Source organism: Sorex fumeus, unplaced genomic scaffold (genome assembly GCF_029834395.1).
Source record: "Sorex fumeus unplaced genomic scaffold, SorFum_2.1 ptg000035l, whole genome shotgun sequence".
Classification (NCBI taxonomy): Eukaryota; Metazoa; Chordata; class Mammalia; order Eulipotyphla; family Soricidae; genus Sorex; species Sorex fumeus.
Genome location: NW_026606092.1, coordinates 39,831,565 through 39,845,702, shown reverse-complemented (window position 1 = coordinate 39,845,702; position 14,138 = coordinate 39,831,565). Strand labels below are relative to the sequence as shown.

At 53.8% G+C, this 14,138-nt stretch overlaps 1 protein-coding gene across 3 annotated transcripts in view; it reads right to left on the bottom strand.

Annotated features, from left to right (window-relative positions):
- STEAP3 (STEAP3 metalloreductase) overlaps positions 1-5,033 on the bottom strand; it is a 53,990-nt gene extending 48,957 nt beyond the window's left edge. For 2 of the 3 annotated variants that reach the window (XM_056117595.1, XM_056117596.1), the window contains exon 1: positions 4,010-4,171. In XM_056117595.1, the coding sequence (XP_055973570.1) occupies positions 4,010-4,148 (139 nt within the window). In that variant the 5' untranslated portion in view covers positions 4,149-4,171. Of the gene's footprint in view, positions 1-4,009; positions 4,172-4,826 lie in introns of those variants that run through there. The other variant, XM_056117597.1, reaches the window with a different exon arrangement.
- Between the last annotated feature and the right edge of the window lie 9,105 nt (positions 5,034-14,138).

The window sequence follows — 14,138 nt, the reverse complement described above, 5'->3', positions numbered from 1 at the left end:
TCAATCCTAGGCAGGATGGCAGTGACAGAGGCCCCGTCCTGCTTTCCCAAGTCAAGACCTCCAGCTCGGGTGTCCTGGGCATGACTCTGGTCTTGCCTCCTGCCTTGCGTTAGCTATAGGACCTGGGCCTCAAAGACTCTTTTTTTTTTTTTTTGGATCACACCTGGTGATGCACAGGGGTTACTCCTGGCTCATACACTTGGGAACTACTCCTGGTGGTGCTCAGGGGACCATATGGGATCGAACCCGGGTTGGCTGCATGCAAGACAAACGCCCTACCCGCTGTGTTATCGCTCCGGCTCCTCAAAGACTCTTATTTTCCTCACTTGGACTCAGAAATAAGCGAAGGGAGTGGACTTTTGTAGGGGAATACTGGACACCGGACAGACCCTCTTCTGGCCCGCAGTTGGTCTCAACCCACAGTGCTAGGCACCATGGCAGTAGAGGCATTCAGGAAAGCTGTGTGGGGTATGTGGGGGGATCAGGACAGGCCTGTGTAGGCAGTGGTTCTGAGTTTCCAGTGTGGGGGTGGAGAGAATGGTCTGGAGGTGGGGTGAGCACAGGGGGATGGAGCCCACGCTTGGCACACAGAACTCCCAAGTCTCATCACCAGCACTGGCCACCTCCCTGGGCACCTCCAGGGATAGTAGCCCTGGTGGCCCCTGAGCAACTCCAGGTAATAGCCCTGGAGACCCCAACACCTATGGCCAGAGCAGCACCACACTGGCTCCAGTGTGGAAATGTCTGCTTGCACAACAGGGTGGATGTTACCAGCAGTCGTATTAGTAAGCCTGCTGAGCACTGCTAGGGAGTGACTCCCCACAGAAAAAGAAAGAAAGAAAGAAAGAAAGAAAGAAAGAAAGAAAGAAAGAAAGAAAACAATCCTGGAATCTTGTATTTGGGGAGAAAATGACACAGTTAGTTAACAACATTATCTAGCTCCCAAGCAGATGTGCCCACACGTCCAACACACCTGACTCTGCATACAGGCAGCTGGAGGCTTGGTGCCAACAGGACTGCAGCTGCAGATGTGAAGGGGGTGGTGCCAGGGCATGCCGAGGGTGTGAAGGGCGATGGGAAGAGGTGGAAATGGTGGGGAGGGGTGTCACAGGGCCCAGCTGAGGCAGGAGGGAGAATGTGGTGTTATTAGAGCCGAGCCTATGGGGATTGGGGGTTGGGGAAGTCATATCCTGTAGTGCTCAGAGTTTAGTCCTGTCTTTGCACTCAAGAATCACTCCAGGTGGGGCTCAGGGGAACTGTGTAGAATGACAGGAATTGAACCTATAATGAGATTATGGCCGAGTCCAAGGCAAGCACCCTCCCCAGCTGTGTTATCTCACTGGCCCCTTGCCTCGCCTCTTGAAAACCACTTTGAATGCTCTGTCCCCACCCTCTCCCAACTCAGTTCTGCCACTTCCACGGCCTCCTGCATTAGGGATGGGGCTGGCGAGACTAAGAGAGAAGTGGGGAGAAACACACACACCCTCCAGAGTCCCCAGAGCCCAGGAAAGGAGCCAGTTTGGCCTTAGGGGTCACTCCCTGCTTAAATGGACAAACACCCTTGTTTTAAGTCCAACAGTTCATTCCAGGGCCAGATGCTAGAAAGCAATTCCTTCGAGTGGTTGAGTCAGCAGAGGCTGCACGGTCCGGGGAGCCTGGACACTTGGCGAGTGTGGGCAGGGCAGGGGAGTGGACAGGGCATCTGCACAGTTTGGCCTGCCCTGCTTCTTCCCCCCACCCCTAATCTGCCTGAAAATCACCCCAGCGCTGAAGTTTTCACATGCAGGCTGGACACCAAACCAAGTAGAGAGGTCAGCTGCTCTTCCCAGGGTGGGTGCCTGACACCTGGGTCTGAGACCGGCTCTGTAACAGTGAAGAGGATCCCCGAGGGGTCCTGGGAATGGCTCTGGTCTTGCCTCCTGCCTTGCAGTGGCCATAGAACCTGGGCCTCAAAGACCCAGACTTTTCTCACTTGGATTCAGAAATAAGTGAAGGGTGTGGAAGAGAGTGGAAACGAAGCCACTCTCTGGGCATTAGTCTCCTTCTCTAGTAGAGGGAGAGAATTGTGCGGGCGTCAGGAGCCCAGAAAGCCCTCCCTGGATTAACCCCCAAACCCTGGGACAAAGGGGGTAGTTTGGAATTCACTTTATCCTTAAAGTTTAGCACTTAGCAAATTCATCTCCCGGGGCCAGAGAGATAGTATAGCAAGTAGGGCGCTTGTCTTGCAAGGCTGACCCCGTTCCATTCCACAGGGACAGGAGTAAGCAAGCCCTGAGCACAGTGGGTGTGGCCAGAAAACAAAACAACAAATTCATCCCTCCCCTGTCAAGCATTATTGCCTCAATTTTTCTTTTTTTTTTGGGGGGGGGGGCGGGTGGGGGTTTGATATCTCTCAACCAGTGCTCGGGAGACCTAGCAGATCACTCCTGGCATTTTTTAAAAATTTTATTTTATTTAACTTTATTGAATCACCGTGAGATAGTTACAAGCTTTCATGTTTGGGTTGCAATCACACAATGATCAAACACCATCCCTCCACCAGTGCACATTCCCCACCACCAATATCCCCGGTATACCCGTCCCCCCCTTTCCCACCCTCCCCCTGCCTCCATGGCAGACATGATTTGCCATAATCTCTCTCTACTTTCGGGCATTATGGTTTGCGATACAGATCCTGAGAGGTTATCATGTTTGGTCCTTTTTCGACTTTCTCCCATCCTGGCCGATTCTTCCAGCCATCTTTTTCTGAGTGATCCCTTCTCTATTCCAGCTGCCTTCTCCCCTTGGCTCAAGAGGCAGGCTTCCAGCTACGGATTCAGAGCGAGGATCTGCAGATGTTGTGCCGCTCAGGTCCTACAGAGCTGGGGACCCTCGGGGTCACACCTGGCAGTGCTCAAAGGCACCCAGGACTACACCTAATGGTGTTCCAAGGGCTATAAGGTGCTGGGGTTTCAACTTGGGCCCCTGTGCATGCAAAGCATATGCTTCTAATTGCCAAGCATCATCCGGCCTGTGTGCCAAGCCCTTACCAAGGTTTTGTGGAGAAAGAAACAAGTACAGATGGCTAAGGATGTGGCCAGGTCACATGGTGAAGAACTGAGATTCAAACCGGGGCACAGGACTCCAGAGCCAGGCGCTTCCCCTGCAGTCAGCCAGGGAGAGCTTGCCTTGCCCTCAGGCATGCAACTCTGGACTTTAGTCATTAACTTTCTCTTTTTAACTCCCAGAAGCCCGACCCAATAAATACTCTTGTGTCTGATAAATCCAAGGAGGGAAGGGCCACGGGGTGAGGAGGGCAAAGACGGGAACCACGCAGGAGAGTGGAGCATCTCTGATTTGGAGAGAGCACCTCCAGGGTCCCAGAGGGAAGAGACGGGGTCCTGGAGGGACCAGCAGGATGGGCAGCTGGGTGCTGAGCCTCCACTGCCAGTGATGGCTAGCATCACCCCAAGCCAACTCCAGGTCTTCCTCCCAGGATGCCTGGCTGAAGCTTCCTGCCCATCCCCCAAAGCCTCCTTCTGGAACCCTAAACCCCATCCTCCCCAGGAACGCCCGGTGAACCCACTGAACAAACACTCCACTCACAGGTCACCGGGGACAGACAGGGGCACAGAGGTGAGTAATGGAGTCAGGTATGCCTGCTGAATTCGAGGCTCACCCTGCAGACACGGGTGCAGTTAGCAGATTGGGCCCTGGCACCTAGGTTTTTATCCAACCACACAGGTGACTGGCGGGGCACACCCAGGTCTTGACACCCTCCCTAGCAGCACTGTCTTCCCTGGTCTGCCCAAATCCACCAAGAATGTGCCTTGTCGCCTTCATTAGCTGGCTCCTCCTTGCCCCCCTCCCACCCGAGTCAATTTGCAGCCTTTGTGGCTCTGCAAAAATAGCGCGCTTCCTGAGACTCAGTTTCCCCAACTTTAACCAGCGGTCCTTTCCCTCCCAGGGGTTAGCGGGGCTACTGTAAGCAAAGCCAGGCGGTAAGTGCCAGAGCGGTGCCTGTACTTACTGATATCGCTGCGCTCCGGAGGACAGAAGGACTTCCCCGGGGGTATTTCCCCCTCTCTGCTGTTGGTCCCCGACATGGCCCTGGTCCTCGGGAAAATCTCAGTGCCTTCTGCCACGCAGCCAGCAGGACCTGCCTGCATTTCCCTTCACCCCTAGCCGGCCTCCTGACCCCGAAAACGCACACTCGCTCTTGCGTACCCACCTTTTATGTACCCAAAATGACCAAAGTTCCAACCACACCTCTCTGGGCAGCCTGCCCCCTAATTTCGGGGAAGTGAGTAGAAGGGGTAATTTCCCAGACACTTCCCCAGACGCTGGCAAAGGCGGGTTGGGGCGGTCCAGCCCCTCCGGGCCCAGGTCGGGCGCCCCCGCCCCGGCCGCTCGCTCGGAGCGCGCGAAGGTCCCGCCCACTGGACCACAGAGCCGCTGGACACTTGGGACCCGAGGACTCAGCCTAGAGGCTCCGCCCAGAGAGGCGTTCCAAGCCGGCCCTCCGCTCGCCTCGCCCCCCGCCCCCCGCCCCCACCCCCGCTCCGCGTCCCGCCCGGGGTGCCCAGCGCGCCCGGCCCGGCCCGCACCCGGCGCGCGCGGCTGGCGTCCCCGGGGAGGCGCGCGCGCTCGGGCCGGGGGCGCAGTGCCACCGCGCACGTGTCGGTGCCAGCCGCCCCAGCGGCTCCCCTGCAGACGTGCGGGGGTGCCCGGCCTCGGCGCGACAGGGGTGCCGGGGGCCGCGGGGGCCGGGGTCCCGGGGCCAGGGCGCAGGCAGCCCCCGCCACCCCCGCCCCCTGACCGCGTCCCGCGAGACGGGGGTCACTCACCTCTCCGGCCCGCGGCTCGGAGCGGTGGCAGCGGCTGAAGGTCCGCGGCCGAGGCGGCGGCTCCGCCTCGAGGCTCCGCCCCTGCCCGCGCCCCGCCCGGCCGTGGGGACAGACCTGCGTGCCGGGGGGAGGTGGCCGCGCGCCCGCCCGCGCCGCTTGTCCGGCTCGGCCACCTCCTGCAGCCGCGCAGTCGCCCACCTGCGGGGTCGTTCGTCCTTGCCTGACCCAGAAGGGCTGGTGGCCGTCAGAGAGAGACCCTTGACCCTGGGCCGGGGAACTCCTCGGCAGCTCCCGATCCTTGGCTCTGCCCCCGTACCCCTGACCCCAAATGTGCAACGGCTCCGGGAACGCCTTTTAACCCCCGCGAGGCAGGCAGGCAGGCAGGCAGGCAGGCCAGGAGAGCCGGGCCGCTCTGATTCCACCCCGCAGCCCCAAGGAACACGCTAACCCCCTCTGGAGTTCATGGGCTACTCTTGACTCTGTGGTCCACTCCCTACCCAGCGGTCATCGCCCGGTTCTGACGCGGAACCCCATTTTCCTTCTGAGCAGAGTCTTCCTCTTCAACCAGGGTGCGTCCTAGTGCTCTGGCTTGCAAGCTCCAAAACACAGACCTTTGCTCTTTCCCAGAAGTTTCCATAGAAGCTTGGGGCATCCTGAGGGTATCGGGGAGCACTTCCCTGAGTAGACTTCCCAGGCTCTAAACCCTCACCTGCCCCTAAGGAAAATGTCTCCCACCTCCCCGCTCCCCAGTATCCTCTCCCAGCCTGAAGATCACGGTGTCTTTTTAAAACCCCTTCTCCCCTGTGACCCCATCTCACCATGGTCATCCCCCCATCTTTAGAAGTAAGGGCTCATGGCTATGGCGCTTGTCTCCTCTGGAACCCTAAGGGTTACCCGCCTCCAGGATTCTTACTAGGATACTCTTAGGCGGCACATTCTATGGTGCCCAGGAACGTCACATTGTTCCAGGAAGCCATCTGGAGCCAGGGCGATAAGCCCTCCAGCAGGGTTATCTGAAGGGTGCAGCCAGTGGCAGGGCTGGGTCCCAGCACTAGGCCCGCAACCGGACCCCAAAGAGCTCCCTAGGGGTGAAGAAGCAGAATCCGGGGGTGAAGAGGCAGAATCTGACCTCTCTCCCTCCCACCCTATTAGTACCTCGATAGGTTCCCTACTGGGGATATGCCCTTCCCTCTCTGTCCTATGAGCCACCAGGTCCTCTCTTGTGTTCTGCAAGTTTCCCTGGTCCCACTGACCCTGCAGATGCACTCTTTTTAAGCTCCGGTGCACTCTGGTCCCACCTTTCATTCAGGCTGTCCTCTGAGGGCTCTGCTACATGTCCCTGAGTGTAACCCGGAGTGATCCCTGAGCATAGAGCCTGGAGTAAACCCTGAGCACTGCAGGGTGTGGCCCAAAAACAAAAAGAAAAAAAAAGACAGAAACAAAAACAACCAAATATGAGGGTGTTGACCATTGTGTGTGGCTTTAAGAAAATCACACGGGTATTACTTAAGACCAGGGTGGGTGACGGTTATTGGGTGCAACCCAGTACCTCTCAGAAGCAAATTGGCCACCCACCCGACTCCTGACCCTGGAGGGCTCCGACTCCATGGACTGGCAGAACAATTCCATGCCTGACTGTGTCCAAGGTCAGCCAAGGGCAGAGCTGCCAGAGTTATCCTTTGGGACTGAGGACTGGTCACTCCTCAGCTCAATCGCTGGCTCCTCTGTCCCGCAGAGTCAAAGCAAACCCCTGGCTGTTGTCTCTAAGGCCAATATGCTCAGCACTCTGGTACCCCGACACCTCTGCATATTCCCTGATCTGCTCCTGCGTGGGGCCTTTTCCCACTGGCTCTGTGAATTCACAGGATCCACAACTCTGACCCTTGTTGCTTCCTTCCTGGGTCCCAGGAGATTCACACGATGCCCCTCCCTCTTTCGAGCTCTTGCTGAGGTACCATCCCTCTAATACCCTATAATAACATGTTTTGTTGATCCGTTTGCTGTTGTCTGCTCCCACAGAAATGTGAGCTCCCTGAGTGGGGTTAAATGCGTCTCAGTCAGTTCTGTTTCCAGGACCCAGAGCAGTCAGTGCCTGGCACAAACTGGCTGCTCTGTAAGTAATTATTGATTGGATGTCATCACCCCCTCCCAACCACCCTTCACAGCCCTCCCCCCCCCGCCCCCGCATACTCCGGACCTGGCACACATCAGGCTTGTGCCCAAACACTCACCCCACCTCCCAGGCCCCACTCACAGTCTTTCATTGACCCCATTGTATCCCATCTAGCACCTGCTTAGAGCCTTCTCCACATTTTTGCAGTTGACTATACAGTTCAACCTCCTGCAGGTATGGAGAGAGCTTTTGTTTTTTCTTCCTCCTGGGGAGAGCAGGTCACGGGAGAGGCCTGGGAGGAGAGCAGCTTTGTGGCCACCTACAGTTGGTTTCCAGCTCTGAGCGTGCTGTCTCAGCTGGTGAACAAGGGCCTCTCTCCCCTCTTCACCTCCTTTAGTATCTGTGGGAAGTTCTGTCCACTTCGGTCTCCTCCCTGGCAGCATGGTGCCCAGAACACAGGTCAAAGGCTCTGCTCTGTGCCCGACCCTGAAGCCAAGACTAGCCCTTCAGCTAAGAGGCTCAAGGAAGACATTCTCCTGCAGAGTGGAGAGACCGGCTCTCTGCTCCTCGGAGGGCCCCGGCGTTTAGAGAGGGGTTGGAGCCCGTCCACTGCAGGGACTCGGCATTTAGAGATGGGATAGAGCCACCCATTGCGGGGACCTGGCATTTAGAGACAGGGGTGGATCTCATCCACTGCACAAAATAAAAGACTCTAAATGGACTATTAAGCTGAGATGGCGGTGAGAAGCCGGGCCCCCAGCTCGGCACTCCTGGCAGGGAACCAGGCTGCGACGTTCCCCTGTCATCACCCCAGGCAGGAGCCCTTCAAGGCTCTGGATGCTGGGAGCTGTCGTCCAGTTGTGAAGGGATTGAGGAGGGGATTCAGAGAGGCCAATGGAGGGCTCCGGGTGAGCAGTGGGCTACCTGGGTAGAGAAAGTCACGCCAGGGCTGGGGGCAATGGTGCAAGAATAACGCACAGGCAGCTGCTAGCCTGCCCAGCGATATAGAAGCTTAGAGATGTGTGCTCACACGGCACAGCTGAGAAAGCATACTCAGAGCTGGACACTGCAGATGCACACAAAGCTCCTCTCAGGCCTCTCCACGACCTGCTCTCCCCAGGAAAAAAAAAAGCTCTCTGCATACCTTCAGGAGGCTGAACTACATAGTCAGCAGTGCAAATATGTGGAGAAGGTTTTAAGCGGGTGCTAGATGGGATACGACGGAGTCATAAGAGACTGTGAGTGGGGCCTGGGAGGTAGCGTGAGTGTTTGGGCACAAGCCTAATGTGTGCCAGGTCCCGAGTGCCCGCAGCCCCAGCAGCCCTGGCCCATGCTACCAGATGAGAATGCCAGGGAGTGGGCCCCGCCTCCCAGCACCACCAGGGGTGCTCCTCTGAAACGAGAAGTAGGACTGTGATTGGTGAGGAGGAGGTGGGAGCAAGCGGTTTTCTCAGGAGCTCCGTGGCAGAGAGTTCCTCACCAATCTCAGTGTGAAAACCAGCACTTGCACTGGTACTAGCCTCTTGGTGGCTGTGGACATGGGTTCAGAGGGCAAGGGGAGCTCTGGGAGCATTTTGTGGTCTGGCAGCAGCTCCTTCCTGTCCGTCCCCTGTGGCATTACCTTGGCTTGGGGTAGGGGACAGAGAAGGGCGGAGGCTGAAGAGGCAGAGACATCTGGCCTTTGGGGCAGGGGAAGTGACTCAAAATCTTGAAACACGTGCAAGGCAGGCGGCAGTCACAGGTTCGGTCCCTGGCCCCAGAAGCTCCCCCAACCAATCTGGTTCCCTGAGCACATGGTCCCCAGAACACTGCTGGGAGTGATCCCGCCCATCCACAGAACAGAATAGCCACTGAGGACCATCCGATATCACCCCCAAAAAACAAAAGTTCCTGAAGAAGTCCAGGCTTCCAACCCTTATTCCAAACAGATGTGCTACACATGATGACCTAGACACTTTGGTCTGAAATACAGTCTCAGGCCCAGCCCAGACTCTCTGAGCTAGAATAACATTGTTTGCACATCAAAGTTAGAGAAACACTGAGCTTCAGGTCCTACCGGAAACAAACCGGTCCTGGATCAGAAGCAACCATCGGGACAACACATCCCTCTCCAGGCTGCACTCTAACATTATCCCCTCAGCTTCCTCTTGTGAGCCAAATCGCCTGATTTAATCTGCCTCTGAAGCCGACTAAATACAGAGGAGATGACTCTGTCCTTGGTAAGACTCATCTCGCACTCGTGACACCTATTACACAAAATTGCGAGAAGAGGCTGTCAGGCTGGGGTGCTCATTCTTTTCCAGTAGCAGATCTAATTTCCCTGCTCACCCTGCTTCCTAGGGTACTCAGACCCAGGCCCAGGATTATATTGTCCATAGTGAATTTAGCTAAGTTCCGCTTTGCTTTTGCCCTAATTCGTGCAAAATAAATTGCCTTCCGTGTTCACCTCACTGAGGACTGTTTTCGTGCCAGCTGTCCAATCATGCCTTTGGAAAAGACCAAGTTGTGGGAGTACTAGAAGCGGGGGTGTCTGTGTGCCTCTCCCTGCCAAGAGCAGGGTGTAGTGTGGCACATTCTCTGCTGGATTTTAGACAAGGGAAGGGACAGAGCAGTTGGGAGAAGGAAGCTCCCACAGGTTTCTGCCAGAAGATACTGAGAAAATAAATAAATCCCAAATCAGCTAAGGGTCCCTTTGGGGGAATTGAGGCAAAGAGGTTTACCCTATATCCCCCACACTGCCTCCTCCCTTCAGTGCCCGTCTCACCAGATCAGGGATGTGAGGGTCTGTCCTCTGTGTCAGGAGACTCTTCAGCGCTGTGGGCAGGGGTCCAATTTCCCAGGAACCCAGCTGCCAAGTCTCTGAGCTGCTGCTTCTGCTCTTGGGGTCCCAGCCAGGGTGGAAGCACAGCCTAGGGCTGGGCGGAGAGGGTGTGGGCGGAGGCCTTTGGAGAGTGGAGATGACCAGCCCTCTCACTGTGGCTGGGGTCACTAGCTTAGGATCATCTGTAAACATTCTGTGGCCAGCAGCTGAGATAAGCCCTCCGTCTGGACCTGCGATGGATTTCTAACCACTCAGTTCCAGTTCCTGGGTCTTGGTTCAAAGGGCAGGGTAGGGAAGTAACCAAGACAGAGACCCATGTTTAAGCAAGGTCTGTGCTGCCTTTAGATCAGCCCTTTACACCCACTGCAAGGAAAAGAGGGTCAGCCCTACTTTTCAGAGGAGCAGTTGCTGAGTGTTCTAGGGGAATAAAAACCCACCATCCTCATTCAGTAATCTACCATCCCTATTTAACTCTTGACAAAAGGTTTATTTCATGAGGGGTTCCCACAGCAGATTGGAGGTTGACTTTGAAAAATGCTTAGGGGTCACTGGAAATATCATACAAATGTTTGACTTACCCATGACTGATCCCAGTTCTGTAGTCAGCGCTGCCAGAAGTGACTCCAGAAGACCGAGTGAGGAGTAAGCCCTGAACACTGTTGGGTGAGGCCCGCCAGCCCCCAAAGAAAGGAAAAAGGAAAGAATGGAAAAGAAGTAGGAAGGAAGTGATGCTTGAATGGTGAGAGTCAGTCTCTATGTTGGTCCTTGGCTTCGAGGTTCTTCAATATTTTCAATCGTGAAAATATTGAGTAATAAAGATACTCAGAGTTGGAAATCGAAAGGTTTACTGGAAAGTAGAAGAGAAAGACACTCCCCAGCCAGGAAGGAACTTTGTGTAGGACTAAGCAAAATATGGCTTATTTTTGTGGGTTTCAATAGGAAAACTGGGCCTTTGTGTTGTTTATCCAGGTACAAGGATGTTAACAGTAAGTGCAAAGATTATGGCTAGCTTCCGGCCTTTTGAATTGTCTATTTGACCTTAGATATTATCCATTGTTCTAAGATCTGAGGCAGAATCTTGGATCTAAGGTCTGGAGCAGATCTTAGAATCTTGAGCCTAAGGTCTGGGGTGGAATCTTGGATCCTGGGGAATGGTAAACTTCCTATTTATCAGAAAAACTCAGGAACTCACAGGAAGGTTAAAGTGTAGAATGGGGGTAGTTAAAAATGAGACAGTTGGCAAGGGGAAATTGAGGCTTCCTCTTTTAGTAGGAGGAAGAGAGGAAGAGAAGAAGAAGGAAGGAAGGGAGAAGAAAAGAAGGGAGAGAGGTACAGGATGGGAAGAAGGAAGAAAGGAAGGAAGGGAGCTGGGGGTGGCTCAAAGAGTACTATCTGGCAGGCGTGGTGCCTCAGTTTTCAATTTCCTTTTGCCCCACCCCCATTCCAACCTGCCCCTCATTCCCCGCCCACACAGACCCATTACTGTCTCTGTGGCACAGCCACTGTTACTCTTGGTGACACCACTTGGAGTGTGAGCACTGCATCTGGGTGAGCGCCCATGTGTGCCCGGTAAGGAATCCACTGGCCTGTGGAAAGGGGTCCAGCCCCTCTCCCCAACACATTACACATTTGTGGGTAAGCTGGTGTGCTAGCTTCTGGGCCAAGGGTTCAAGCACAGAAAGCAGCTCCCTCACTGCCTCTGCTGGAAACCTACCCTTGACACAGAGTTGAAAAAAGACAAGCAGAGCAAAGCAAATCAGGAAAAAGAAGTGTCTGACTCTCAGGGAACACTATAACCCAGAGTGTACAGGATATCACCCCATAAAGAAGGGGGACACTGAAAAAAAAAGGAATTTACCCACAAACTTCTCTCTGAAAGGTCATCTTCCACGTGGTAGACTTAGCCTTTTAATACACATGTAATTAATTTTATTATATTTTATATAACATGGTTACAATAGTGTTAGCGTTCACAGTATTGATGTACAAAGTGACTATACCTGAACATCACTGAAGTCCCCAAAGTCCCTCCACCACTGTCCCCAAGTCACCTCTAGTTCACCTTTTTATCCCCCCCTTCTCTCTTTTTTTATTTTTTTGTTTGTTTCTTGGGTCACATCTGGTGATGCTGGGGTTACTCCTGGCTTTGCATTCAGGAATTACTCCTGGTAGTGCTCAGGGGACCATATGGGATGCTAGAATCAAACCGGGGTTGGCCGTGTGCAAGGTAAATGCCCTACCCACTGTACTATCACTCCAGCCCCTATCCCCCGTCTTTTACTCCCCCCTCCCCACCCATTGCTAATCTGCCTTTTGAAATACTAGGCCAAGGGTTTGACATAGTTTGATACTGACTATGGAGAAGACCTTATCTTATCTCTTCACAGGAGAAATTGGAGTTTAAATCTGCACATCTGCACTTCCCTGATAAGTTTCCTAAGTGCTCTTCCTTTTCTCCCTCCCCAAACCTTCTCTGTCTCAGCTAAGTTTTGATTTTTAATTCTGTTTTTATTTTGGGAGGTGGGGGTTGGGGGCTGAGATTGGGCCTCAGCTGGCAGTGCTCAGGGCTTACTTCTGGTTCTATGATTCATGCTTGCTCCTGGTGGTGCTCAGGGACCATATGTGATGGTGCTGGAGCTTGAACTTGGGTTGGTCATAACGTGAGGCAAGTGCCGTTCTGCTATCCCATCGCTCTGGTATCTCAGCCAAGTTTTTACTGAGCCACGGCCAGTAGTGAGTGACCCATGAGTGCAGAGCCAGGTGTAAGCCCTGAGCACAGCTGGGTGTGACCTAAAAACCACAAATAAAATTAAATAAAAGATGGCATCTCGGGTTGGAGAGACAATACAGTGAACTTGCCTTGCATGTGGCTGTCCTGGGCTTGATCCTTGGAACTTTATATGGTCCCCTGAGTATCACCAGAAGTGATCCCTCAGCACAGAGCCAGGAGCATGCCCTGATGTGGTCCCCAAATTAAAAATAATAATAATAACAGCAACAAAAACAAGACATTCAAAGACCTTTCCATTGTCTAGACAGGAGTCAGAAAGGGACAGATATAGAAGGACTGCTCTCATTTGTGGACTATACAATAACATAGCATGAGGTTGACAACCAAGGACTGTAGACACAAGGGCCAGGAATATTGCCCCATAGTTGGAAGCATATCTCATGAGCTGGGGGAGAAGGCAGCTGGAATAGAGAAGGGATAACTAATCAATAATGGTTGGATGGGAGATATGTGCAGAAAGTAGATAAAGGACCAAACATGATAACCTTGCAGTATCTGTATCGCACACCATAATGCCCAAAAGTAGAAAGAGAGAGAGAGAGTATGGGGAATATTGTCTGTCATGGAGGCAGGGGAAGAGTGGGAAAGGGAGAGTATACCGGGGACATTGGTGGTGGGGAATGTGCACTGGTGGAGGGATGGGTGTTTGTTTGATCATTGTGTGATTGTAACCCAAACATGAAAGTTTGTAACTTGGTGGTTCAATTAAAAAAAATTTAAAACAACAACAACAAAAAAACCTCAAAAAAACAAAGACCCTTCCATGGTCTCTGTCTCACCTTTGGGCAGGAGTGGGTACCTTTGGTGACCTCTAGAATGCCAAGGACTGGTGCCAGCGGAGCAGGGACAGAGCAGTGTGGCAGAGGGGGTGTCTCCCAGACATACCCTAGGATACCTATCTTGCCACCAGCAATTGTCCCAGCCTGCCATGGAATGTAAGTTCTGCCTGTGATAGGACTGTCTATCTACCTTAAATTGTCACAGCCTGGAAAAAGGCCCTGGCAATGTCCCTTGGGTGCTGGAGAGTCTGATTTCCCTGACACTTACCTTAGGGCCATCAGACTCTGTCATCTTCAGAAAGGAAGCCCTGGAAGGGAACGATAAGAGTGACCTGTGAAAAGGGCCTCAGGCCTTGGGCCATATTGGGGCCTCATAGGGTAGAAGGGGCCAGGGCTTCTAGAGGCCACTGTAGCAAGAAGGACCACCACCAGCTTTGGAGCCACTCACACTGGGTGGGGGAGGTTCATATCTGACACCCCAGCTCCTCACTGAACCCTAATTTCCTTAGCTCTGAGGTAGTGGTATAGACCTCCATAGCTAGGAGTGTGGATTTGTTGAGAGACTGTCAGGAAAGTATCTGGCCCTTAAGTACCGTCGTTCTAGAGTAGTCAGCTACTCTGAGAGGAAAATTAAGAGAGAAGGGTAGAAATTTGAAGAAACTAGTTCCACAAGAAATTCTCTCCTCCCTGCAGGCCCCTTGGAGAAGCCTTCTTTCCCTTGTTCCTATAAGCTCGCCCCTCCTGGGAGAAGCCCTCAGGAAACTCTTCCTTGAGGCCTCCCATGTCCCCAAGGCAAGGACAGGGGGTG